This window comes from Gadus chalcogrammus, chromosome 12, assembly GCF_026213295.1.
Source record: "Gadus chalcogrammus isolate NIFS_2021 chromosome 12, NIFS_Gcha_1.0, whole genome shotgun sequence".
Lineage (NCBI taxonomy): Eukaryota > Metazoa > Chordata > Actinopteri > Gadiformes > Gadidae > Gadus > Gadus chalcogrammus.
In genome coordinates, this window is record NC_079423.1 from 17,714,574 (window position 1) to 17,742,232 (window position 27,659).

Sequence of the window (27,659 nt, forward strand, 5' to 3'; positions counted from 1 at the left end):
CACAGCAGACAGGCTGCACCGCAACAACAACATTTAAAAATAGAGAGTATGTATCAACGTGTACGTAGAAATACAGCACTGGGAGGAGCAGAGGGGACGTATAGACTAGTGGACAGGAGAGCGAGGATGGCTTGGTGTTGTTGTTATTCGACACTGGGTTCAATGGGTGCAGCCTTACCTGTATCAGCCCTGAGAGGGTTACAGGTGGGGGTGCCCTAAGCCTGCCCGTTGAGGCTGAACATTCGGCCTCAGGACACGAGGCTGAACATCAAGTCGCTTCGGATTAAAGCGTTAATATATGGTAATAACTTTGTGTGTTATATTATATAGTGTTATATAAGTGTATAACACACATATATTTCTGCTGTATCAAACATTTGTGTAGGGCTGGGATGGGGGGGGAGTATCAATTATTATTTCATTTTAAGTTTAAATATAATTATAATAAATCTTTTGGCTATTATTTGGAGAATAGGCCATGCATTTCTGTTTAAAAACAACAAGCATAAGTTGGGATTTGACCCATGTAGCTATCACAGCTAGCTAAGTTACTTAACAACAAAATGTAATATCACAATATAATTGTATCATGAAGTCATTATCATATTATTATGTAGTAACTACACAACATAATGAGCTTTATGTAAAGCCCTTTTTCCATCCGTGCTTTTGAAAGATGATTACATTACCATTTTAAACAGCTACACAAAAACACAGTGAAATACGTGCAACAAAAATAACCACACGTAAGCAATGAACGGTAGTTATGTGCAGAGTGTCTTCATCTAAAGGTGGCTGTATCCTTAATCATGTCCTGATTAAAAGTGTCTTTATCTTAAATCAAGTGCTAATAAAAGGTGTCGATATAATCATGCCCTGATTGAAGGGCATTAGCATTCAATAAGTGTAGCTGTCTGTTGAAGTTGACCTTTCACCCCTCGCCTCTGGCAGGAGGTGGTGGTGGGGGGGTACTTACACACATATACATATACACTAAATATAAGGACACACACATGCACACACACACACACACACACACACACACACACACACACACACACACACACACACACACACACACACACACACACACACACACACACACACACACACATGTATATGCAGACATCACACACACACACACACACACACACACACACACACACACACACACACACACACACACACACACACACACACACACACACACACACACACACACACACACACACACACACACACACACACACACACATAAATACTCAATGTTCCCTCTCAGTATAAGGGGACATCAATCAACCCTGTTGTTTTGGTACCCTTACGGATATTATTGATATTATTGTCCATTCACGGTAGGATTTATTCTCACAGTAGTTAGATTGTGCAATAATCATTGTCCAGAGAAAGATATTTGGAAGTTTCCTTGGGTGCTGAAATTGTAACCGGACTCTCCACCGTGTGACGTTAGAGGACATGATTGGTGGACGGCTGCGGTATATATCCGCCAGCCTCCACTTCCACCTTCTCGCCAGTGGAATTTCATCAGAGCTTCTGCACCTTCAGGGCAGACGAGGAAATCAAAATAAGTAAGTACAGCGGGGATCACGCAACACGGCCCCGTGCAAGCGTGTGGCAGGGGGGCTTTGGGTGAACGTGTGTGTAACGGGGTGCGGAGGGTTGTGGTGCAGGATGCATGTGAAGGGAGCAGTGTGTGTGTGTGTCTTTGAGTGTGTGTGTGTGTGCTGAGGCCTGGTGTCATGTCTCCCGTTCAGCTGTACTGCCTTATGCCTACGTGGACTTAGCGAGAGCACCGACTGCAGCCCACCGGGGCTCCCCTTCACTTGATGCCGCCTGACGGGCTCCGGGTTCGCTCTCCCATTCACTCCCTGCTGATAAAAAGAGGACATACTGTTAATCCCGGGTTCCTCATGCGGGATTAGAAGTCCAGGGAATGCCCGATCCGGGGTGTTTATGCAGCCTGAAGTTTCCCCAGCGTCCCAGACACTTTAGCTGTGGCCATGGAGTATGTGTGTGTATGCGTGTCGTTTGTTCACTTGTGTATTTGTATGTGTGTATTGACGCATTTGTGTTGCTTTACAGTGTTGTTAGTTGTTTATTTTGCTTGCATTTTATTTTCCATTCTGTGCAGTCCTTTCTGTAGTCTAGAACAGAACAGTTTTGACAAGGTTTTAATAAAAAGGGTTTCGTCCTGGTGCATAATGATAGTTAGTGTAGGTCAGCAGAATTATTCTCGTATTCTGTATTTTTTATGTGTGTGTGTGTGTGTGTGTGTGTCTGTTTGGTTATCGGGGTGCTACAGCCTGTTAGCTTCACTAGCCCGCTAGCTGCCGCTAGGCTTTTAGCCACCGCTAGCCTGTTAGCTACAGCTAGCCTGTTAGCTAACCCACCCGGCTACGTGTCACTCTCTTACGTGACACGGTGGTCAAAGTTTTTAGCCAATTCGCTAACTAGCATTGGCTTGGAAACAGAACGCCCTCTTCGTCTGTACATCTTGGCAAAACATGTTTTAAACAAACATCCGCCTCAAAGCCCGTTTTAGTAGTGCGATTAAATGACGTCTTGTACAAATAAAGACGTCGTGTATGTGCTGAATTGCACTGGTTAGTCTCTGATAGCTTCGTCTGCTAACATATTTGTTACTATGGGCATAATGTGCTAACGTTGGCCGTCTATTGCACCCTGTACACTAATCCCTAATCCAGGATTTAGCTCCTGTACAAAGGTTTAGGGCCATGATAGTGTAATGGTTAGGGTTCGACTCCCACCCCAAAGGCACTGGGTTCGAATACCACAGTGTTCACAGCCACTAACCTGTAGGCATTCTAGAGCAAGAAGCCTATCCCCTTACTATCTCCTAATAGTTCGTCTGAATTCACTGACCTATACCGTGCTCTAAATTACCTGTTTCTATACTACTTCCCCTACCTGCTCCTTTAATGACAGGTCTCTGTACTGTCTTACCCCTACCTGCTTCTTGATGACCTGTCTCTTTACTGTCTAACCAATACCTGCTCCTTAATGACTTGTCTCTGTACTGTCTAACCCCTACATCGTACCTGCTCCTTAATGCCCCATCTCAAAGAAAATGTAATTTGCTTTGGATAAAACGTCTGCTTCAATATCTAAATAAGGACGCTATTTAGTTAGGTAGAGATCCCAAATGTTTGGAACACTTGGCATAAATCTAATAGTACTTCTCGTCATTACTTGATATTAATAGTCAGTATCTAACCCAAGATATCCTAGGTCTTTCATGTTGATTGTAACACAACCCTGGTGATGCCAGTTAACCTAATTTCATTCATCCCAGTTTCGAGACCGTATTGAAAACATTATGTACTTTTGATTCATGCAAAATGATTCAATTAATTAGGTATAATCAACATATTCCCAGCCTTTGATGGGAATACCCCGAATCGCTGAGCTGGGAAGAGCCCTTGACATGCTGGATCCTAAAAACACATTTTCTCAGAGGCAATGTCACATGAGAAAACTACTCGTGTGTTTCAACTCTTGTGTTTGGTCATGTTTGAAGGCACCAACCATGATTTAAAGTGGATGACTTATCTTCCTTTGCTTTTATTTATTCAGGCAAAAGCTGGCAGGCTGACAAGCGGACAGCTTTACAGGACGGATAATCTGGTAACTGACCATTTAGCTGGTAAGTTATAGGCCTTCCACCCAACTCCAATGTCTCTCTTTCTCTCTCTCCTCAAATTAAATGGCTTGTATTGCTATGGTAATAACATTGGTATTGCCAATACAGATATATAAGTGAGGGAGAGCATGACAACAGTTATTACAATGTTTTCGCTTGCTTGCTCACTCACTCATTCAATCACTGAAACCTTTTAGAAACCAGGTGGCCACAGCTTCAAAGTCAGCAGTCTTTCAGCTTACTGGGGTTGATGGTTTGAAAGCCTGAGAAAGCAGGTCTAAGGAACAAGAGGCAGCGGCAGTCGAAAAGCCGATTGAACACCCTCTCCTCTCCTCTCCATGGGCCACACTCGATTTGAATCAGAAGCTAAACGTCTGCAGTAGAATCTGCATCACAGCCTAATGTATTCTGTTCTGTATTCACTTGGTGAATAGAGTACAGAGTAGGGACCCTGTGGTAATCTTACTATTCCAAGCGACTTATAGCCAGGTTGTAGAAGGAGATGGTAGTTGAGACTATTTTACGTCTCCTTGAGATCCGAATTGGCCGACTATTCTAAATAAATATACGTGTTCTAGGGTGTGTGAAATCGACCCGCTGTATCCATCTGGGTGGGGGGGTAGGCATTCTTAAGGACTTTAGAGTCACAGGGTGTACAGTTTTTAAGTAGGTCGTAGCTTAAAATTACCTTGCCATTTCTGTAGTTGATGCTGAATGATAAGAGATTTCAATAAAATCAGGTCCTATAACTGATATATCCTACAGATACTAGATGCAGGCGAGTCCGAACCTCTTTGTTTACAAGAATCTTAATACGGAGACTCCCCTAACCCTCTCATTCCCGCCCCCAGCCAGCTGAGCCACGCTGGCTCGCCCCCCACAGCAGCGCCCAGTTAAAGGGGTAGAACACTGTAATTAACCTTTTGGAATTCAGAAGTCTCCCGCAATCTCATTACGAGGGGTTCAATCTCACACATTGCAGCTTTTACTCCTACTAGTTATACAGTCGTTCTGGGTGGGGGGATTCATTCATTCATCATGGATGAATGAGGTCTATTGACTGAACATGGATTCACTCAGGCCTCGCATGAACTATTGAACCACGGGTCAGAGTGACCTTGGGATTATCTAATCAGCCTAACTCTCAAGGCTGCAGGTTGACCTGTATTGATAAGCCTGTGTAGGGGTGGGCGGCTTTCCACAGAGAACCACCAAAGACCTGTGGGGAGAAGCCAGGTAATGGAAGGGTAGAAGTAGCAGTGGGCACACCCATTTGTATCGCCATTTTAGAAGGATTTGATGAGGTCTTGCAGTGGTCCATGCTAGAAGTATCAGCACTCCTATGAAAACGTGGCTTACAGCACGCTAATGTCTGTGGTAATGGACTCCACAATGCCGACATGTGAGCCGGATCGTCTAGTGGTTGGTGTGCTTGACCCTCAGGCCAAAGGTTCCGGGTTAGATTTCTGATGTCCGCAGTTAAGCAGTGGCCATCTTGGATCAAGGGTTCTGGCTCCCAACGTCGTGATGCATCTGAAATCAAGGCAATAGACTTTGGAAAGAGGGTGTGACATTGAGTAGCGTAACGATGAAGCATCCACTCGATGAACTCAAACTATATACCAAGTAGAGCTGATGTGCATAACGGCAATACAATGCACTTAACCAAGCAACAAGAACAATATGTGCTATCAGAAGGACATTACTGAATCACTGATGCATTTTAGAGGCGGATTTAAAATCCCCCGTCTGTACCCGTTGGTCTAATGTTGTTGTTGTTGTGTTTCTGCAGGGCACCCTCGGACTCTGTGTTGACGCGATATTCACCATGAGCTCAGTCGCTGTACTCACCCAGGAGCGCTTCAACGAGCACCGCAGCGGCCTGCTGACGGAGCAGAGCGGCGGAGGTCAGTGTCCGCTCCCACACCCCCCTCGTCCGCCCCTCCGTGTTCATATAAATAACGCATACAAACCTCATTCCACCACAATTTATTTAAATAACACATCCCTCCTAAGGCCAACTAACTTAATTTAAATAACGCATCCAAACCTCATTCCACCGAACTTTATTTAACTAACACAAAGGGGGCGGGGCTCCCGGTCCAGGGGGCGGGGCTCCCGGTCCAGGGGGCGGGGCTCCCGGTCCAGGGAGTGATCTCCAGTGGCTCCCTTCCGGGTTCCTTGAACAACCTACATTTTGACCTGAACTCGAATTTGGAATACTCTCTTAATCCTGCTGTGATTTAAAATCGTATATAAATCCAAAACACACTGCAGGTCTCTTCCAGACAGACTGCACTTAGATCCAGCACTCCCCCCCCCCCCCCCCCCCCCCCCTCTCCGAGCACCCTACAGCCTCTCTCCTCAGTCGCCCACGCACGCTCACTTCCCCACACACGATGATGTGGTGAACCCCGACCTCTGATGCGGCTACGGTTGTCGCTCAAGGACGCTCCAGTCGGAGAGCGAGCGAGGGAGGGAGGACGAGAGAGAGAGAGAGAGAGGGGGAGCGAGGGTTGTCTGGCAACACTACTGTTGCCAGACAACTTGCCGTTGCACTGGTGTCGCGGCCTCGTCACCTTGTTGTGCACAGAGCTCTCCTGCCTGAGTTGCCTAGCAGCCTGAGGTGCTATATCACTTCCTGGGTTGCCTAGCAGCAGGAAGAGCTAGAGCCTCCTGATCTCCCTCGTTGTGCACTGAGCTCTGCTCCTGGGTCGCCTAGCAGCAGCTGGAGCTAGCTCTGCTCCTGTGTTTACCTTAGCGGGGCCAGGACCTCCATCCTCGTCGTTGTTTACTGAGCTCTCCTGTTTTTGCCCAGCTGCAGGAGGAGCCAGCGGAGAGGAGGAGGCTCTCCCCACCTACAAGGATGCCTTCCCCCCGCTGCCCGAGAAGGCGGCCTCCCCCGAAGGCACCCAGGAGACCGCCAACGCCTGGACCTCCAAGCTCCGCCCCCTCAAGTCGTCCGTCATCACCCAGGTAGGCGATGGATTACTTTGATGAAGTCGTAGCTGTTAAGTTAACCAAAGGGATGCACCTGAGGCTGAGCACAGCGGAACGCTACAGTAAGTGTTGCAGAAGTGGTGGTGCGCTCAGACCTCGGGTCAGAGAGGGAGCTCAGAGTAGCCACGCAATCAGAAATGAATGGCGGGCCTTTTCTATTCGTGGCGGTAGAAGTATGAACCACATGTTTTCTGAGATCCAACAAGGAACTCTTTGATAAGCTAGTACAAGTCTCTAGATTCGCTCCGTTAACATGGAAGCCGTCAGAAACCAATGTGTAGAACTGTTTAGAGTGCTCAAGAGCATTAGTACCCGGGGACCTGGTGCTCAACAGTGCTCTTGCTCAACCCATGAACTGAGCACGTCTACATTTTTCATTATCGTCTTCGGTTCCATCACACCTGACTGAAATCCTGTCTGTCTTGTTGTACTGGACCCGGCCTGGAGGAATACTTTGAAGCACTTGTATGCCTACAACAGAACGCCTTGTTTTTTGCCGTGTACTGGCCTGTTTTTACTCTATCATCTTTACATATCAACAGCTTCTAGTAGATCTAAAGCGACTTACAATGAGTACATTTGTCAGAAGAAAGAGATTCATTATATCGCTGTCAGTACAGTAAGGATGTTCATAGAACCAAGTACTAACAATCACTAGGTTAACCCATTCCCTGTATAAAACAAAGATAGCTAGGGTAAGATGCTACACAATGCTAAGTACTATTTTTGTTTTTTAAGTGCAAGGACGTGCAACATACATTAAGCCCGCATTCACACTACCTCCGTCCGGCGACGGATCTCATTGACTTTGCATTGGGCGCTCGCGAAATGCATCGTGGGTCCGTCCGTCCTTTGATCCGTGGCCTGCGTCGAAAAGTTGAGAAATGTTCAACTTCTCAGGAAGCAACGGATCCGCCTTCAGTCAGATCGCGTCACGCAAATATACGCAAGTGCGCTCTCCAATGAAATCTCCTTTGTAATACAACCCGGGAAAACGCATGGATACGTCAAAAAGCCCCCATCCGTCGACGGACGCATGTAGCGTGAACGAGGCATCGAGGGGAAAAAAATGTCTAGGTGAGCTCTGAACGTGCGTGTATCTTACGGATGTCGTCTCCTGCTCCCCACTAGGTGTTCCACGTGCCCCTTGAGGAGCGTAAGTACAAGGACATGAACCAGTTCGGGGAGGGGGACCAGGCCAAGGTGTGCGTGGACATCATGCACAAGACTGGCGCCCACCTGGAGCTGTCCATGGCCAAGGACCAGGGCCTGTCCATCATGGTGTCCGGGAAGCTGGACGCCGTCATGAAGGCCCGCAAGGAGATCGTGTCCCGACTGCAGACTCAGGTCAGTGCCCCTTCCTTACTGAGCTCTGGTTGTCCCCGTGGGTCAGTTGATTGGCTCCCATCATCCATCTCTCATTGACCCTGTAATTGAGGTGATTGGCCTGTTATTCTACTCCTATTGGCCTACACCTGATTGGCCCTTTAGGTCAGTTGATTTTCTCTTTATTGTACTGTAGTTTGTTTGAAGTTACAGGGGCATTACTTTTTTCCATGCTGCCATACTCTCTCACTAAGAGTGTGAACTCCTGGAAAACCATTAGACGATCTTTGTAGAAGACATCCGTGGTTATAAGTCCTCGTGTTTATGAGTCCATCTCAAACGGAGGGGCTGGTGAGGCCATAATGCGGTCTTTAATGCAGTTGTATGCTTGCCTAGCCCGTAGATTGGACACGATAATGATTTTAATAATGCCATTAAAGTCTTATCCTATAACTGATGTATCATACAGATAAAGAGTGCTGGCCAGCCGGTACCTCCTTCTTTGTTGACACAATATTACCGTCGACGCTCCCTGAACCCCTCCCACCGACCGTACGCTAGTTGGCTTCAGTCACACCGCCAGTTAGAGTGGACGGATCACTTACATTTATTTTTAATTCTGAATATCCTTCCAACTGGAAGTGGCTCCATCTAACACATGGCTGTGTACTGCCATCTCAGACGGGCTCCGTCTAACGCGTTGCTCTGCATCATGGGCTCCGTCTAACGCGTTGCCCTGCATCACGGGCTCCGTCTAACGCGTTGCTCTGCATCACGGGCTCCGTCTCACGCGTTGCCCTGTGTCCCCTTCTCCCCGGCAGGCGTCCTCCACCGTGGCCATCCCCAAGGAACACCATCGCTACGTCATCGGGAAGAGTGGGGAGAAGCTCCAGGAACTCGAGCTCCGGACCGCCACCAAGATCCAGATCCCGCGTCCCGACGACCTCAGCAACCAGATCAAGATCTCTGGCACCAAGGAGGGCTTGGAGAAGGCCAAGCACGAGATCCTGCTGATCTCCGCTGAGCAGGTAGCGCGCCCCTGCAGACTCCGTGTTCAGTTAGATGAGTTTGTTATGAAGGGCGGCTGGACAGCGCTGTGTCCAGCGGCTGGGCGTTCAATGGATTCAAAGTAAACCAAAACTTTTAGTTTCATTTTGAATCCATTGGAGTTCATAATATCTCTTGACTAAAGCAGTGTGACGTGGTAACTGGTCCTTGCCTTTTAATGATAACTCCCTCACAGTGTGTGATGCCGTGCTAAAGGATTGCAATACATTATAGAGTTGTCTGACTGGCGAAGGAAGGAGACACTTTGTACCTCCTGCGCCCCCGGTGAGATGGCGAATACTAATTCAGATCAAAACCGGCCGCTGCAGACCTTCCTGCTTGTGTGCGACGGCGTTTGTGTCCCGGTCAGGGCGTGTGCTTGAGGGCCACCCAAAGGTTCAGGGTTCAATCCCCTTGCCCCACCTCCTCACCCCTTCACCGACGCGTGTCTTCCCCCCCCCCCCCCCTGCAGGACAAGCGTGCGGTGGAGAGGGTGAGCATCGACAAGGTGTACCACCCCTTCATCACCGGCGCCTCCAACAAGCTGGTCCTGGAGATGATGGCGGAGACGGGCGCGCGCATCAACGTGCCGCCGCCCAGCGTCAACAAGACGGAGATCGTCATCACCGGGGAGAAGGAGCAGGTGGCCCTCGCCGTGGCCATGATCAAGAAGGTCCACGAGGAGAAGGTACGTGGCGCGGCTCGGTTAGCGTGTAGCATAACCATTCTAGGCTATGGTGTAGCGTAGTTTTAACACTGGCGTCGAATGTGGTGCACGCTGTATGTGAAACCTATTTCCGGTAGAGTTGGCCGACTCTGGTCGTTCTTTTTTTTTTTTAAACGTTTTGTCTGTGAAAGTACCTTTTTCAAGCGACGAGGTTCAAATGCAGTTCTTGCCGTCGCTGTCCCTTGCAGAAGAAGAACACCACCACCATCGCCGTGGAGGTGAAGAAGTCTCAGCACAAGTACGTGATCGGGCCCAAGGGAAACACCCTGCAGGAGATCCTGGAGAAGACGGGCGTGTCGGTGGAGATCCCTCCGTCCGACAGCGCCCTGGAGACCGTGATCCTGCGCGGGGAGCCCGACCGCCTGGGACAGGCCCTCACGGAGGTCTACGCCAAGGTAGGGGCCCAGGGGGGTACAGGGGGAGAGGGGGGGGGGGGTGGGTCGGGGCCTCACGGCGGTCTAGACCAAGGTAGAGGACCAGGGGACCGAGGGGGCACTGGGGGGAGGTGGTGGCTCTCTGACCAGGGGGAGGGGGGCTGGTGGGTCTGGGCCCAGGTGGGTGGGGGGTGGGTGGGGTTCTGAATGTAGGGGCACTGTCTACCTTGCGACCTTCTGGGTTCTTTCAGTGGAAAAAGTAGTTACATTTGACCAGATATGTGGAAAATACTTGCTTAGGACATTTGAATTAGGTAATTACCAAAACGAGTAACCAAACACAGAAAATCAAACAGATTCTGTTCTATTTGGTCACACTGGTGACCTCATTATTTACCTTATTTGGGCGTGTGACATCGATGCGGTCCGTCTGCTTTGGCTAGTCATCCCCGTGTTCCATGGCGGCCCCGCCCAGAGGTGGGCGCCGCGCTTTGTTTATGTAAACCCACCCTCCGCCCCCCTCCTGTCCCCTCAGGCCAACAGCTACAGCGTGTCCACGGTGTCCGCTCCCTCCTGGCTCCACCGCTTCATCATCGGCAAGAAGGGGCAGAACCTGGCCAAGATCACCCAGCAGATGCCCAAGGTAGGGCTGCTCCCTTGTGGAGGAAATCAGGGTTTTAGGCAATATTGAAATCATGAGTTTTCAAATTATTATTTTTGAGCGTGAAAACATGAAGCAATATTCAGCATTTCTCTCCAAAAAACACTGAGAACTTTCGAAATTTAACTTTTTTTTTATTTTTTTATAAAAGAATATCAAAAATGTTGAAAATGTACACGTATGTATCCAGCTGTTCTATAATTTCTATAAAACATTTAATGAATGAAATAAATAAATTAAAATAAATATAAAAAAATTCAACTAGATTACATTAGTTTGGTGATCGTTTGACACTAAAATCGAAATCACGATCAAAATTCCATTGCTCGGCTAGCCCAAGGTCTGAGGAGCGGATCTACAGAAGAGCAGTCTGGTTCATTGATGAACCTGAGTGTTAACGAGCGGTTCTTCTTCCACCTCCTCCAGGTGCACATCGAGTTCACGGAGGGAGAGGACAGGATCACTCTCGAAGGCCCCACCAAAGACCTGCAGATGGTGCAGGTGGAGATCGAAGCCATGGTCCTTGATCTGGTAAGAGGCGCCACTCTTGAAGCCAAGAAGTCCCCAAAGGCCTTCATGAGTTCTGTGAACCAAAAAAAATAAATAATGCATTCGTTTTATATAGCGCTTTTCTATGTACTCAAAAAAAAAATCATTGAATAAGATTTATTTATATTGTCTTGCATTCATGTTTTTTTTTTTTTTTTGAGGGACTTTCATGCATTTCCATTTCCTGTTTCTTGAGCAATTAGCCTAAACCCTGTCCCCGGGGATTATTAGAGGCACCTGAATCCCGACGTGCTGTGGACTTTCATTCCACTGAGTAGCAGCTCTTAACGTCGAGTGAACTTACGACCCGTCACTCTCCTCTTCTCCAGGGGAACCGTATGGATTACACCGAGATTAGCGTGGATCCCAAGTTCCACCGACACTTGATCGGCAAAGGAGGAGCCAACAGTGAGTAGTGTTGGAGCACGGCCGGGCTGGGAGGGGACAATGCAGTCGCTTTTCATTCCTCTGTTGTAGCCGTCGTTGCTGAATAATATGAAGGAGGACTGAGGAGGTTACGCAGCTCGTTGCCGCGCTGTAATAACTGGTTTATACCTCCGAGAGGAAGCAACGAAACACACCGTGGTGGGCTCTGGAACCCCACAGGGCTGCCGGAGGCTTGTGTTTGACATTGAGTTCAGTCACTCTAGTCCTCCATCAGAAATCAAGGAATTGGTTTATAGACTTCACTGGTAGAGCATACGTCTCCCCATGATGTCCGCACCAAGTATGCCTGAAGAGAAACGCCACTGCGACTACTTGGCTCAAAACTATTCCTGCATCGTAAAGCTGAAGCAAAGGCTTTCATTTCGATATTTACCCTTTCATTTATATTTTTTCAACATCAGAATAAAAATAATAATGTAAAGAAGGAAAGTGTTTCAGTCAGACGGGATGTATCCGCCACTCGTAGCCGGGCGGCGCCCAAACGGCCGGTCTCCCTCCTCATCGCTGCGTTTGTCGTTGTCCAGTCAACCGCATCAAGGAGCTGCACAAGGTGACTGTCCGCATCCCCCCCGACAACGAGAAGAGCACCCTGATCCGCATCGAGGGGGACCCCCAGGGGGTTCAGGACGCCCGGAAGGAGCTGCTGGAGCTGGCGTCACGCATGGTCAGTACGGCCGGACCCTCGAGCCCCCGCTGGCCTGGTCTGAGTACGCCCATCTAGTTCACTAAGGAGGGCATAAGGTCCTTAACTCTCTGTAATGTTAGCGTTTACTTTAGCCGTGTCTAGGGCTGGGTAAGAAAATAGATTTAATCGATTTTGGATCGATGTCATTAAAAGTTTGCAATATCGAATTCATATGGCATGATATCGATTTTATATTTTTTAGTTTTGTGACCATTATTTTTGCACTTTAATGAACAATGCCTTGATGCAATTTGCAGTGACGGAATGTTGTAGTTCAAGTACACTTTCACTTGCAATTCCTTTCTAATTTGAAAATTGCACTTTTGAGTCTTGAGACAGTTTTGTTTACAGCTCAAGTTTAAACTGTCCAATTTACAAGGTTGCACTTAAAACCTGTAGTTTAAGATGAAGAGAAAAAATAAAGTACATTTGTATTTTGTGTCACAGTTGAGCCATTTTCATTATTTAAGAGCAGATTGAATCGAATCGTGATTAATCGATTCAGAACCTTTATGAATCGAATTGATTTAGGAAATTAGCCACGATACCCAGCTCTAGTCTTGACGTTAACGGTGTTAGGGGAAACCTCATGGCCATCTTGGATCAGAACCCTTGTGTTCAGAGGGCCCTGAGCGGTTCACTGAGCGGTTCACTGAGCGGTTCACTGAGCGGTTCACTGAGCGGTTCTTGTGTCTCTTGCAGGAGAACGAGCGCACCAAGGACCTGATCATTGAGCAGCGGTTCCACAGAGCCATCATCGGCCAGAAGGGGGAGAAGATCAAAGAAGTTCGTGACAAATTCCCAGAGGTAAGATCAACCGAAAACAGTGTCCCGATAGCTTTGTGTAGGATAGTGTTGTTGTCGTTGGGACCCTCAACTCTCAGCTGACCGGTACTTGGCTCGGTCCCCAGCGTCCACAATCTACCTGCAGAGTTCTCCTACTTCACCTGTATGTGAATTCACTGCCTCTTTGGATAAGAACACGTTTTATAAATACTGACCGTTTATTTGTATCTGCTTGGTCCCATTTTGTGACTGTCTATCCCCGTTGGCTGTAACTGTCCATCCCCTCAGGTCATCATCAACTTCCCCGACCCTGCCCAGAAGAGCAACATCGTTCAGCTGCGCGGGCCGCACACGGAGGTGGAGAAATGCTTCAAGTTCATGCAGAAGATGGCGGCTGAAATGGTACGCTCCGTTTGGAAAACGTTGTATTTCTATAAAAAATTATGCCGAGATCAAAGACGATATGTCAACGCAAGCCATGGCCAATAAATGCTATGCAAGTACATGCTAATCAATGCTATACTGTTAGGCCATAGTCAAGCCAAGGCTATGCTAACAACCGGAGCTAGCCAGGGCTTTGTTAAAGGGGTGCTTCGTAGAGCTGTGACTCATGTCTCCTCCCCCCTTGTGGTTCTGTCAGGTGGAGAACGGCTACACCCTCCTGGTCCCCATCTTCAAGCAGTTCCACAAGAACATCATTGGAAAGGGAGGAGCCAACATCAAGAAGGTGAGGGAACCAAAGATGGGCTCAACTTCCCCCTCCTGCATTTTACATGTTTTGAGGCTGACTAGAGCTGTTCGTCTCATCTCCTTTAGATCCGTGAGGAAACTAACACCAAAATCGACCTGCCTGCCGAGAACAGCAACTCTGAGATGATCGTCATCACCGGCAAGAGACCCGCCTGTGAAGCCGCAAGAACCCGCATCCTGGCAATCCAGAAAGAGCTGGTGAGTGAGGACGATGATGAGGAGGAGGGTGGTGGTGGTGGTGATCCTCTTATCCTAGCTATCCTTGTTGTGTACGGGGAATGGGTTAACCTAGTGATTGTTAGTGCTTGGAACTTGTTTCTATGAACATTCTTACTGTACCGACAGAGATATATTGTTGTTTCTCTTTCTTCTGACAAATGTGCTTGTTGTAACTTGCTTTGGGTAAAAGCGGCTGCTGAATGTTAACGTAAACGGTGATGCTGTGTTGAATAATTCAGACCTGAGAGTGGACTGACCGGCCCAACGACCGTCTCTCTCTCTCTCTAACCTCCCTCTCTTCCCTCGGCGTCCTCCAGGCCAACATCACGGAGCTGGAGGTGTCCATCCCCTCCAAGCTCCACAACTCCCTGATCGGCTCCAAGGGGCGCTTCGTGCGCTCCATCATGGAGGAGTGCGGAGGCGTGCACATCCACTTCCCCACCGAGGGCTCGGGCGTCGACAAGGTCACCATCCGCGGACCAGCCGAGGAGGTGGAGAAGGCCAAGCAGCAGCTGCTGGCCCTGGCCGAGGAGAAGGTGGGTGGGGCACCCGAGGGGGCGGGCTGGTGTCTCGGGCCTGGCTCCGTACTGTTGGGATAAGGGGGCACTAGACGATGACCCGTCTGTCCCCTGTTGATGACCCGTCTGTCCCCTGTTGATGATGACCCGTCTGTCCCCTGTCGATGACCCGTCTGTCCCCTGTTGATGACCCGTCTGTCCCCTGACGATGACCCGTCTGTCCCCTGTTGATGACCCGTCTGTCCCCTGTCGATGACCCGTCTGTCCCCTGACGATGACCCGTCTGTCCCCTGTTGACGATGACCCGTCTGTCCCCTGTTGATGATGACCCGTCTGTCCCCTGACGATGACCCGTCTGTCCCCTGTTGATGATGACCCGTCTGTCCCCTGTTGATGATGACCCGTCTGTCCCCTGTTGATGATGAACCCACCCTGTCTCCTCCCAGCAAATCAAGAGCCACACGGCGGAGCTGCGCGCCAAGCCGGAGTACCACAAGTTCCTGATCGGGAAGGGCGGCGGGAACATCCGCAAGGTGCGCGACAGCACGGGGGCGCGGATCATCTTCCCCACGGCGGAGGACCAGGAGCAGGAGCTCATCACGGTGGTGGGCACGGAGGAGGCTGTGAAGGAGGCCACCAAGGAGCTGGAGGAGCTCATCAGGAGTCTGGTCAGTGCACCACGCCTTTTAGAAGTCCTGTGTGGACTGGTAGTGTTTAACAGATGTCCCACAGATGGTGACTATCTCATATCCAATACGCTTTTCTAGAGGTTTGTGTTCCCGGCTGTACTGTTTAATCTTTTTTTTATACGTTAGTTTACTTTCTGTAAATACATTTATCTCGCATGCCGGACATAACCTTGTATATATACAACGCTGCATCTCTCCTCCCAGATTTGTCCGGTTTCTTTGTTGTTGGCTAGATCTATGCCTTAACTTAATAAAACGTGTTAATGTGGAAATTCTGCACATAACGACTAAACCAGAACAAGAGTGACGCGTTGTTGGGGACGGATCGGTGATGCCTCTTTAACTAAAGGCAACAAAGGATTAAAATAATGTATTTTGTACTCGAATAACCTTGAGGCGACCAGGTAAAGGCCTCGTCTGTACTCCTCTCACAACTAGTTTAAACTAGTTATGTGAGGCAGTCTGTGCTGCAGAGTGTGACCTGGTTGCCCCCCCCCCCTGCCCCCCAGGACAACGTGGTGGAGGACACCATGAGCGTGGACCCCAAGCACCACCGCTACTTCGTGGCGCGCCGCGGCCAGGTGCTGCGCGACATCGCCGACGAGTACGGCGGTGTGATGGTCAGCTTCCCCCGCACGGGCTCCCAGAGCGAGAAGGTCACGCTGAAGGGCGCCAAGGACTGCGTGGAGGCGGCCAAGAAGCGCATGCAGGAGATCATCGAGGACCTGGTGAGTGGGCGGTGGCGGCGCCGTCCAAACACGGCCCGGTTGTTACCGTAGCTCTGCCCAAGGCTTCTGACTCGCTCGTCGACGGGCGTGCAGGTCAAGGCTCTCCAGTCGCGTTGTTCCCATACCGGTATCAGAAATTCCTCCGATGCTGCCTAAAAGGCTGTATTGGGTATCGGGGAGTACGCAAGTCTATGTGCTGAGACCATCACATGGCTCATGTCACGACACGATGGCTCATTTACAACCGATGCCTAGAGCATCACAAACAGTGCGGTGTTATGCTGCATTCGTTTATTGTCGGAGGTGCAGTCGAAATGGGACCTGCGTTATCGCCGACCTTCGTGTGTTCGAGCCACCAAGTCGGACAAACATGGATGCTCATGCAAATGTATTATTGTAAATGATCCAGTTCTAAATTAATTGTCGACGGTAAGTGAACCGACTGCACATTGTTGTCATCGCAAGAGAACCCTTCAATTAGAATTAAGTTTCCAAGTATAATTAGTAGTAACAATGCTAGATAGTGTATCGGTAGACACTCTATCGGCCGATACTCTAGTTCAGGTATCGGGAAGGAAGAAATGCTATCGGATAATCTCTACTCTGGTGACCATAGAGACGAGGTTTATGTCTCCCCTGATGAGATGCAAATACAACAGGGGCTGTGCTTTACTCAGCCCAGACAGAACACCAGGGTGACGCTGCATAAAGCACAGCGCCGTAGTGGGAATTAAAACGCGACGTGAACGCGTTGAGACGCTCCAGGAGGTTCTGAGCGCGCTCTGCCCCGTCTCTCTCTCTCTCCCAGGACGCCCAGGTGACCATCGAGTGCGTCATCACGCAGCGGTTCCACCGCTCCATCATGGGCCCCAAGGGGTCCCGCATCCAGCAGATCACCAAAGACCACAACGTGCAGATCAAGTTCCCCGACCGCGAGGACCCCAACGGTGAGCCCCCCGCCGGGAAGGACTGTTACAACGATGAAGGACTTTCAGATGCAGGGACTAAAGAGGACGCAGACCACAGAGCAGCAATAATGTGGATGGGTACAGATAGAAATGCATTGAGCTAAGCATTCAGTAGTTCTCCGAGGTGGAGCGAGATGGTTCTAGGGAATAGAGGAAATGCCATGAACATTGTTGGACTCTAAAAAGGGGTTCCAGACGAATCCCAGCACGGAAGGGGTTAGGGTCCTAATGTTGAGCTGAACTCTAAAACGTGTAAATAGACATTATCCGTTGTGTCTGCTGTTTATGAATGTAAGTAATCATCGGATCTTCTTGCATAGGTGATGCAGAATGTACTTCAGAATAGAATATGGTAATATTAGGTTTTCAGGTTGATCTTCTAGTCGTGTTACATTGACATTGAGGGCATTTATCACACTCCGAAGCGATTTACAATAAGTACATTTGTCAGAAGAATGAGAAACAACAATATATCGCTGTCGGTACAGTAAGGATGTTCATAGAACCAAGTGCCAAGCACTAACAATCTCTAGGTTAACCCATTCCCCGTGCACAACAGAGACAGCTAGGATAAGACGCTACACAATGCTAAGTACTATTTTAAGTGCCAGTACGTGTGACGGACGATGAGTGCGTACATGAAGTGGTCGTGACTCCCCCGCGGTCCTCGGCTCCTCCTCCCCAGCTCCTCCTCCTCCCGCTCCTGCTCCTCCTGCCGAGGCGGTGATCCAGGAGAACGGGGAGGTGCCCGACGGCGAGGTGAAGGTGGAGCCGCCCGTCGTGGACCCGGCCGCGCCCAAGAAGTGTGACGTCATCGTGATCTCCGGCCGCAAGGAGCGCTGCGAGGCCGCCGTGGAGGCGCTGAAGGTGAGAGGTCACCCGCTGTCGTCTGATTGGTTGGGAGGAAGGGGGGCTAGGGACAACCTCCCAAACCCAACCCCAGGGGTTGGGTTTGGGAGGTCGAAGGGATTCCCGGTTTGTTGTGACGTTGTGAAGAACCAGTACACAAAAGATGTCATTGTCTACTAGTAGTTTAACTTTCATGTGTGCAATGTTGTGTCCAGATAACAATGAAGAGGAATGTTTAAATCTAGCTGCAAGGTAAACCCGATAGTCCCTTAAATCCTACCTTTTCTTAATGTGCCTCTGGTGATCACCGTGGCACTGCTTTTAAAAGTGACTCATTCGCGTTTATCTGCAGTCCTAAATCAAACTGCCTACCCACCTTCACCTCAATTTACACAATGCGGTTTGTACCGTAGGACCCCTCATTATCAGGTTGCCATGGAGATTCATAGCGTGGGAGGTTTTGTGCGTCTGGTATAACGTGTAACTCTATCTCGTGTGTCGCAGGCCTTGGTCCCGGTCACCACCGAGGTAGAAGTGCCTTTCGACCTCCACCGCTACATCATCGGGCAGAAGGGGAGCGGGATCCGCAAGATGATGGACGAGTTCGAGGTTTGTACTCATTCTATCTCAAGACCCCCACAAGCCACCCATAATGAAGACCCATCTGGAGTCCTCATGCAGCACGCCCACGTCTGAAGCCCTGTGATGACGTTGTCTGCGTTGCTTTCTCCCGCCAGGTCAACATTCAAGTGCCTTCTCCGGAGTTGCAGTGTGACATAATCTCCATCACGGGCCTGGCCAATCACCTGGACCGAGCCCGCGAGGGACTGCTGGAGCGTGTCAAGGAGCTGCAGCTGGAGCAGGAGGACAGGGTGAGTGCAGGCGCCCCCTGCTGGCGGGGAGTGGTAATGACAGTGAGCTTTGTAGTCTGCCTCGCCTCTCTCTAATAACTTAAAATTCAATCAAATGGAGCTTTTGTTTCCATGATAAGACTAGTCAACTTGACCAGTGTCTAATTGTTTTCCTGGCTTAGTCCTGAGGACTTATGGTCTTTTGATATTGAGCTTGAGTTTATTATTTGTGTGTGTGTTGTGTGTTTAGGCTCTCAGGAGCTTCAAGCTGACCATCACTGTGGATCCAAAGTATCACCCCAAGATCATCGGCCGCAAGGGAGCCGTGATCACCACCATCCGAACTGAGCACGACGTCAACATCCAGTTCCCCGAGAAGAACGACGAGAACCTGGTACAGCAACCTGCTTTAGCCTTAGCTTAGCATAGCTTTGTTTATGTAGAACACTTTACCTGGTACAGCAACCTGCTTTAGCCTTAGCTTAGCATAGCTTGGTTTATATAGAACAAGAACCTGCTATAGGCTTAACTTGGCTTAGCTTCTTTAATGTAGAACAATAACCTGGTAAAGCACTGCTATACCCTCTGTATAGGCTAGGGTTGAGCATTTTATTATTTGAACAGGGCGTAGCTTAAAGTACGTAAAGCATTGGGCGTCATTTAACTTTATTCCTATAGCATGGAGCATAACTAGGCTTACTTTCTAAAGAATGGAAATTGATGTGGCTTTATTTCTAGAGAATATCATTTACATTTTTTTAGCCCAAGCTTTTCGATATGAATGTTTCCAATATGATATAAAATGTGTGTATAGATAGGTAGATCATATTCAAAGGCCCATAACATATCAAGTTTATGCATACACATATTTACAATGCTTGTGTTTCTGGAGTGCGCCTGACGTCTTCTGCAGAGGTCGTGACCCGTGTGTGTGTGTGTGTGTGTTATCTGTTCAGGACCAGATCAGCATCATGGGCTATGAGCCCAACGCCATTGCGGCGCGTGACGCGATCAAGGCCCTGGTGGACGAGCTGGAGGAGTTGATCTCAGAGGAGATAACGCTGGACAGCCGCGTCCACGCACGCATCATCGGGGGCCGCGGGAAGGGCATCCGCAAGATCATGGAAGAGTTCAAGGTGAGCGGGGCGGGACGGAGAGTAGGGCTGGGCAGAGCTGAGGGTGAAGGGGGGGAGGCTGAGGGACATTTTCTAGAGCCTTCCGACTTGCATCATTTGGGCGGCATGTGGCTAAGGAGCTGGAGTGGTAACCGGAAGGTTGCTAGTTCGATCCCCGGCTCCTCCTAGCCGAGTGTCGTGGCGTCCCTGAACAAGACGCCTCACCCTGACTGCTCCTGACGAGCCGGCTGTCGGCCTGCGTGGCTGACTCCGCCGTCGGTGTGTGAATGTGTGCAGGAATGGGTGAATGCTAGGCAATATTGTGAAGTGCTTTGAGTGGCCACTGGTTAGGAAAGCGCGGTATGAATGCAGTCCGTTTACCAACTGCTGTGTTCCCCAGGTGGACCTGAAGTTCCCCCAGAGCGGGTCCCCCGACCCCAACCTGGTGACGGTGACGGGGCGCCCGGAGCTGGTGGACGAGGCCATCGACCACCTGCTGAACCTGGAGGAGGAATACGTACGTCCCGCCTCTCTCCCGTCTCCTCAGAGCACCCGGCTCTGGGGCGCCTCACTTTGTGTTGGGCGATCTGTTCACCTGACAGCAGGAACGGTTCCTGTTTGTTCAATTAATCATTGTTGCATCAACGACGAGTGACTAAACATGGTCTGGGATGTGACCCTCTGCATTAAGCCATGACCAAGTATCAGGACATAAGTAATAATGTTTAATGGGTGATGTAGTCCAGCTCCTCGGTCAGTGATCCAGCCGCATGCGGCTGCTTCTAACGCTCCGCTGTCCTCTCTTCCAGCTGGGCGACGTGGCGGAGAAGGAGGACAACATGACGTACATGCGGTCCTCCGGCGGCGGCAGTGCGTCGTCCGGGGATGAGCCCCGGGGCCCCTCCAAGGGCTTCGTGGTGCGTGAGGCCCCCTGGACCACCGGCACCGAGAAGGTCAGTCAACGGGGCTAGCTAGCTAGCTCGAGCTCACAGTGTGGTGGGTGACTAGCATGAGCTAATGTTATGAGGGTTTACTAGCATGAGATATCGCCATCATGATGCATAACTAGCATGGGCTAACATTATGGTGGCACTAGCATGAGCTAGTTATAGTTATTAGATGCCATTTATTTTTTTCCTTGTGTCAACTTTGAACTCTCCACCTGTGCTGTGTTCCAATATCCATACTATCCGTACTTACTAGCCTTAGTTTGAGTACGTAGGGCGTTCCAATTCAGATCGGGCGAAAATAAGTGCACTGAAAGGACCCAGATGGGGTACTCAAAACGGTCAAATCGCGAAGTGTTGGTCGATGTACACTTTTCGTACTCAACGGCAGCCATCTTAGCTAAGTAGCGGAGCCAGGCTGAGCCAAAGTTGGCGCATTTTCCACATAGCCTGCTTAAATAGTCATTTTATAGTTTTTAGAGCTGCAAGGGGTAAAGGGTTCACCGCTCAAAGCGGGATGTTTATTGCGGGGGAGGAGCCGCGGCGGCAGTCGTGATACCACGGAGTAGTTAGTTAGTGCGCCACGGAGTATTCGATTTGGAACAACACTGACATCTGAAAATTAGCGCACTTAGTGAGTGCGGATAGTGTACTACGTTTAAGTGTACTCATGGAAGTATGGATATTGGAACACAGCACTGGGGTTAAAACGGCGGACCCGACTGACCACTTCCTCCTCCACTTCCTGTCTCCAGGCTCCCGACATGAGCAGCTCCGAGGACTTCCCGAGCTTCGGCGCTCCGGTGGCGGCCAAGGCGTCCCCCTGGGGACCCAAGCGCTTCTAACGCCCGGAACGCCCGCTCTCCAAGGAACCGCAAAGAAGTCCAGTCCCCTGACCTCCGGCCCCCCCCCCCTCTCTCTATCGTCATGGTGACCTGGACTGACCGCTGACCCCCTGACGACCCTCTTCAGTCCAACCCACCTGGTCCGAAGTGCTTTTCCATAAGCTGTAATGACTCTAAGCTCTGTGTCTAATACTGTCAACTGTCCGTAGGAAAGCCATGGTTTAGTCTGTAAACAATCAGCCGCCTATCACTACCTTTTATCTATCTCTAGACCGTGCATTTCATTGTGGTTTCAAAAGTCGTTATATACCAAAATTTTAAGATGAGAGGACAACTTTGGGAATTGACTAACAAAAGAAAACCTAACGGATCCCGAGCTGTCGTTCTTAGTTGCCTTTGCAGGGCGGGGCGGCGGCGGTTTTAAAGTATTTCAACATGGCCGACCCGGTGCGGTCTGTGGCTCCGCCCCCTCCTGCCAATCCCGATGTAGCCGAGTGAATCGTGTCGTTGTCGTCGAGCACAGCTCCTTCCCTACGGTCTCGTTGATCCCTCCGTCTGCTTCTGGGTAGTGTGGTCGAGCAGTGTTGCACATCGTGTGTACCGCCTTATCAAAACACTCAACGTTGACTTTATTTTCCGACGCACGGGCTTTCGTTTCGTTGCGACCGCGGCGGAACGGCTCACATCCTCATACTGCCAGATATCGGAGGCTCCGATGGGAACCTCGACTGCAATGAGACCGTACGTCAACAGAACAAACTCCCCCGTTCCCCTCCATCTCCCCCCCCCCCCCCCCCCCCCCCCCCCACGCACTATCATGCGTTTTTGTATTTTGCTGAAACATTCAAAATGGTGTCCGTTTACTTTTTAAAAAAACAATCTGATCATGTCCGAGTTAAGTGTAGACCCCTCCCTCCACCAGCCCCCCCCTCCCCCCCCTGTACCCCTTCCCCTGTGCCAACGATGTCCCCGTGTGATGTTCCTGTGTGATCTGTGTTTCCACATCCTTGGTATTGGGTCAGTGTCCAGTCCGTTTGTCTTCCGTCTGCTATGCAGTTTTGTTTGAACCTAGCAATGGCCCTCTCTCTATTAGCCTTATCGCTAGAATGATCCGAGCAGGACGGAGTGAGTGCGGACTAGACAGGGGGAGGGGGGTTCACTTTGAAGGCGCACCTGAAACGTCCGCTAAACGTTCCCGTTTGTACAAGCTTTTGGAAACGTCGGGGCCTCCCCTGGTTCAGATTTCGCTGTCGTTCTGAGGATGAGATGTGACTGTGAGCTGCTATTACAAGTATTAACAGCCACCCCATTTTGGCTTTTATCATTCTAGCCCTGAATGAAAGATTATGCAAATAAAAAGTGAACGATTTATGGACGACACTGGAAATGAAATTGTCCAAAAAAATACAATAAAAATTGAAAATCCTTCTTGTGCCCTCAGAACTTTTGTGGTTTGTAATTTGGTCTCTGAACAGGACTTGGAATAATTTAAGAACAATTGGATTTGGTACATGGGAATTATTATAATGTGCCAGAAGTCAGTATTTTTTCTGCAATGCCTCTTTTTTAGAATAAATCACATATTTGGTAATATAAATTCTCAATATGCTTTTATCCTCCAGTAGATCGTACCAACTAGTAGACTGATTATATATATACTGGAAGATTATTTAACTGAACGGCACTGAGTGGTAAAGATTCAGCCATTATTTGATCAAATAAATGTTTAGTTTCGTTTGGCCATATCAGCAAATGACTAACGTTAATCCCCGCCCCTCTAATGTCGTCATTGCTAATCACGTTCACCTGCGTTCGTTTACGCACACAACGGCGGGAAGCTGCCAGGTGGGCGCAGTGAAAAGTCAGAAGCTAGTTGGTATATTGGCATAAATACAATTATATATATATAAAAGTTTTTTGGAGGAACCATCCATTCCATTCTACGAGAAGAACGATTTTACTTGGTGAGGATTTGAGGTTACGCCAAATACAACCATGTTTACACTATCCAAGTAATTAAACGGTAAGCCTGCTGAAGGCTAACTAAGCTAATGTTTGTTCGATCAATTCCCCAAAACCTAATTAGAAATGCAGCAGGTGTTTTACAAATGCATTTTGAGTAAATTAATTGTTTGCTATTTTGTCAATTTAAGATGTATGCGTTCAGACTTTGAAACCGTCAAAGACATCAGTCATAATGCCGTAGGCGGCCATCGTCGGGCGGGAAAAACGTTCTAGAATCTTCGGTATGACGACGCGTTGTTTTAGTAATGGAGGCCGTTTCCCCAAGTCCCAACCCTGTTGTATGGCTGTTCTGTCCATGAATTCGCTATAGGCCTACATGTGTAATGTGACGCATGAACATGTGAACACATTTACGTGACGTTAAAATCTGTCGTAGGCCTACAACAAATCCCTGTTAAATTAGGTTGTTTGACTAAGGTCACTCACATCTTGCTAAAATCATATATGTAATACCACTTCAAACAAGATCAGTTTATTCTACCCTCCATTCTTCCTCCTTTCAGGTGTAATTAGATTGATGGATAATCATTACGTGATGTGGAAATGACTCCACTTCTTGGAAGCAAGGCCTACAACTGGTAGACTAACCAAGGAACTCTGAAGTAAGACGAACACACTGCTGTACTTAAAGGTGTCTGTATAATATGCGTTAACATGTTCATTCTCTTCTCAGGGCTAATGTACTGCTGAGTTCATGTTTAATGTGTTGGCTTCCAAATAAACCACTACTACATCGTTTGACTCATTATTTTATGGCTCCCTGGTTTTGTTATTTGGCTCTTCGTTAATAAATAAATAAACCTCTTCTTCACATCAAACTACATAGTTTGACTGATTCTTTCACGCCACTGGATTTGTCGCTTTGCTCTTAGATAGGCTAAATAGAACGTGAGGGTACGCAATCGCATCTAATTGGTGCCAGCCAGGTGATGTCATGGTCACAATGACCCAATCAGGAGTATGAATTGCTCAATATGTGGTATATTCTCAAAACTGTTGATATTTACGATATATATTGGCAAACCTTTATTGACCTTTAACCTGTATTGAATATTTTCAGTGTCCATGAATTAACTGGTTTATTCTAAACACTGGCATTGCCTAATATTTACTGTGTGTGTGTGTGTGTGTGTGTGTGTGTGTGTGTGTGTGTATATAGGCCTATATAATATTTATGTACATATAAATGTATAAATATGTGTGTATATATGTGTATGTGTGTATATCTATGTCCTGAAATATTTGGTTAAACAGTGCCATTGAAAAGCACTTCTGAGGACAAAATGTACTTGACATGATTAAACCGTATGTACATTTCCTTTTTGTAGTACCCCATTGAAGTGCTCCAGGTTTCTGAAGCACTCGCGTCGAGCTGTAAACCAAGGTAACGTAGACCCCTCGCGGGAGCTTTGAGGCATAATCATGACACAATTAAGATAATTTCCCAACCACTGCTGTTGGGGAGAAAAGCAATTTCCCCAGCCTCTAATCGTGGCTGGCTGTCAGATTAAGATAGAGGGGTGATTTGGGGGAAATTGTCTTGACGGAAGTGCTTGGTGAGGACGCCAGGTGGCCTCAGGTATGAGACTATCTGCCCCGGAGGGAGAAAAACGTTTATTTTTATTTTATTTTTTATTTCTTCAATTGAAAAGCACATTTTTTTTGTAGACATGTCTCTGGGCTCTTGTAATCGTAGTGGCTGTTTTTTTTTCTGTCATCCACTATGTATCTTCTATTTTTTATTTCTTATCCTCCCCTTCTCAAGTCTGTATAAATAAGGAAAAGGTTTAACTTATTTGTGAAATAAATGTTTAATCAAGTCCTGTTCAGCTTGCCATCTAAATTGAATTGAACTGACATCATGACTTTAATCAGAACAAAGAAAACATCTTCCCAGCTGTCTTTTTGACTGCTTCCATACAAGGGCGTGTAGTCCTATACTATTATTATGAATCTAGTCCTCTGGTTGGATAACATTCCATGAGGCCCCTGCATCTTGTGTAATTGGTAGGGCTAGAGGTAGAAAGTAATCTTTCTAGTTTTATGCCCTTGGGATTTAACAGACTTGTCCTACCTCATGGATTGATCAGTTTGCGGTAGAAAATACATTTAACCACCAACATTTGACGAATTCCACACGACATAGACTTGTATAAAGGCCAGAATCAGTCCGTTGGTAAGGCCGTAGTCAATTTCTCTGCCACTAGATGGCGTTAGTGGACTTGGTTGAGTTTGTCTTGGTGAAATCTAGCTTAATCCAGTACCATGGTCCCGTAAATGAAATGGCACCATTTACACATACTTTAGTATAGTATTTCTAAATGTAGTGCAAAAAAGTCACACGCTATATAGTAAACCAATCGCTAGTATGTGCTGTACAATGTTGTTTTTTACTATCTAGACTATATCTAGCTGACAGTGAAGCTAAACCATTTTGTAGACAAGTGAAGATATAGGCCTGATATATATCTACGCAATGTTAATTTAATCATTAACCCCAGCACGGATGATTCCTTAACTATGGGACTATTTCTTTATATATTTGCCATATCAGTGTGTGTGTGTGTGTGTGTGTGTGTGTGTGTGTGTCTGTGTGCGAGCACTATGGCTAAAGATCAACAGGAGCGTACATTGTGTTGCAAAATTCTCCATTTAATACAATACTTAATAAAAAACATTTGTTTTCAAGTACAGTATTAAAATTAAAGAGTGGTAAAAGTGTAAATGTTCAGGTGTAGAGAGAGTTGAGGTGTAGAGTGCACTACAAAGCATCTGTCGTACACAAGAGGTGAAGAACCTCCCAACACGTTTCGACCTGTCTGCGGCTCTTATCTGATCTCCAACTGTTGTTTTCTAACGCTTAAATCTCACCACTCAAAACTGTCAGACAAGAACGCTCCTCTCGTTCATTTGTTTTGTCTCCGTGTCAAAACAAAATGAAGGTTTTCAAACAACACGGAACGCAGCCTCACGGACCTAGTGGGCGTCTGTTGTAACATCGTGGCCTCTGTACGCTTAGTACACTTCAAGCTGTGTTTGCTTTGTTGAGGTTGAGCTGTGGCCTTGTCCCTTCTGCCATCGTCACAATACATCTTGTGATCTTAAAAGGGTAAATAAAACCTTGACAGCACCAGTGCTTACAGATTGGAAATCCACTATTTACCCAGGTTTCAACCAGCATATCCCGCTTTCCTACCTTGCACATAAGCACCAACCCCCAGCCTCCCGCCCCCCCCCCCCCCCCCCAAGAGGCTAACCCAGTTGTACTTGTAAGTCTCGCTTTGGATAAAGGTGGCTGCTACATTGCTTAATATGAATGCAAACCTGGTCACCTGTGGGGACGTGATCAATGCGTGTGTACTAATGCCTCAACCTGGTTACCCTGCCTAGACCTGGTTTCCCTCTGCATGGAAACCCGCATGACCCCGGAGCAGCTCTTAGCTAGGATACCAGGATACCATATCAGTCCTCCTGCCCCTCTTTCTACCAGCGGCGGTGTTCCCGCTCCACTGTGTGGTAATGGGAAGGATTTGGAGTGGCGGTCTCTCACAATGACATGGTGGTGTGAACGGTAGCTTGGTGGCTGTGGAGCCACACGACTCCTCTCTGCCACGACGGCCCTTTAGTGCCTCCTGTCACACAGAGCGCTGGCGCTTTCAGGTCACCTTTAAGTGTCTAGACAGTGGGTTTGCTGCTCCACTGCTTCTCCTTGGGTTGGGGCCAAGCCTTCCCCTCTCTGGGGCCCGATAAGAGTCTTATCTGCTTGTGTTTGAGGGGCTGGGAACCGGAGAGGATGTCAGTCAGGTAACGGGGTTGGTGTTGGGACCCGAGTTGGGGTGAAGAGGGCGGTCCTAGGAGGACAGTGTAGGTACAG

At 48.4% G+C, this 27,659-nt stretch overlaps 1 protein-coding gene across 2 annotated transcripts; it reads left to right on the forward strand.

The window, feature by feature from the left end:
- Positions 1-1,489: 1,489 nt before the first annotated feature.
- hdlbpa (high density lipoprotein binding protein a) lies at positions 1,490-22,551 on the forward strand. Of its 2 annotated transcripts, none has more exons than XM_056603520.1 (28): positions 1,490-1,586; positions 3,613-3,682; positions 5,472-5,586; positions 6,498-6,655; positions 7,811-8,026; positions 8,827-9,033; positions 9,525-9,740; positions 9,968-10,174; positions 10,689-10,796; positions 11,241-11,345; positions 11,693-11,771; positions 12,335-12,474; positions 13,198-13,302; positions 13,570-13,683; positions 13,922-14,008; positions 14,098-14,229; positions 14,568-14,786; positions 15,215-15,436; positions 15,967-16,185; positions 16,994-17,132; positions 17,839-18,020; positions 18,507-18,611; positions 18,740-18,874; positions 19,104-19,247; positions 19,810-19,989; positions 20,369-20,485; positions 20,778-20,921; positions 21,671-22,551. In XM_056603520.1, the coding sequence occupies exons 3-28, from the start codon at positions 5,508-5,510 to the stop codon at positions 21,758-21,760; spliced, it is 3,849 nt and encodes a 1,282-aa protein (XP_056459495.1). In that variant the 5' UTR covers positions 1,490-1,586; positions 3,613-3,682; positions 5,472-5,507; the 3' UTR covers positions 21,761-22,551. The 2 variants fall into 2 exon arrangements, with proteins under 2 accessions (XP_056459495.1, XP_056459496.1); XM_056603521.1 differs by having other exon boundaries at positions 6,504-6,655.
- Positions 22,552-27,659: the final 5,108 nt, after the last annotated feature.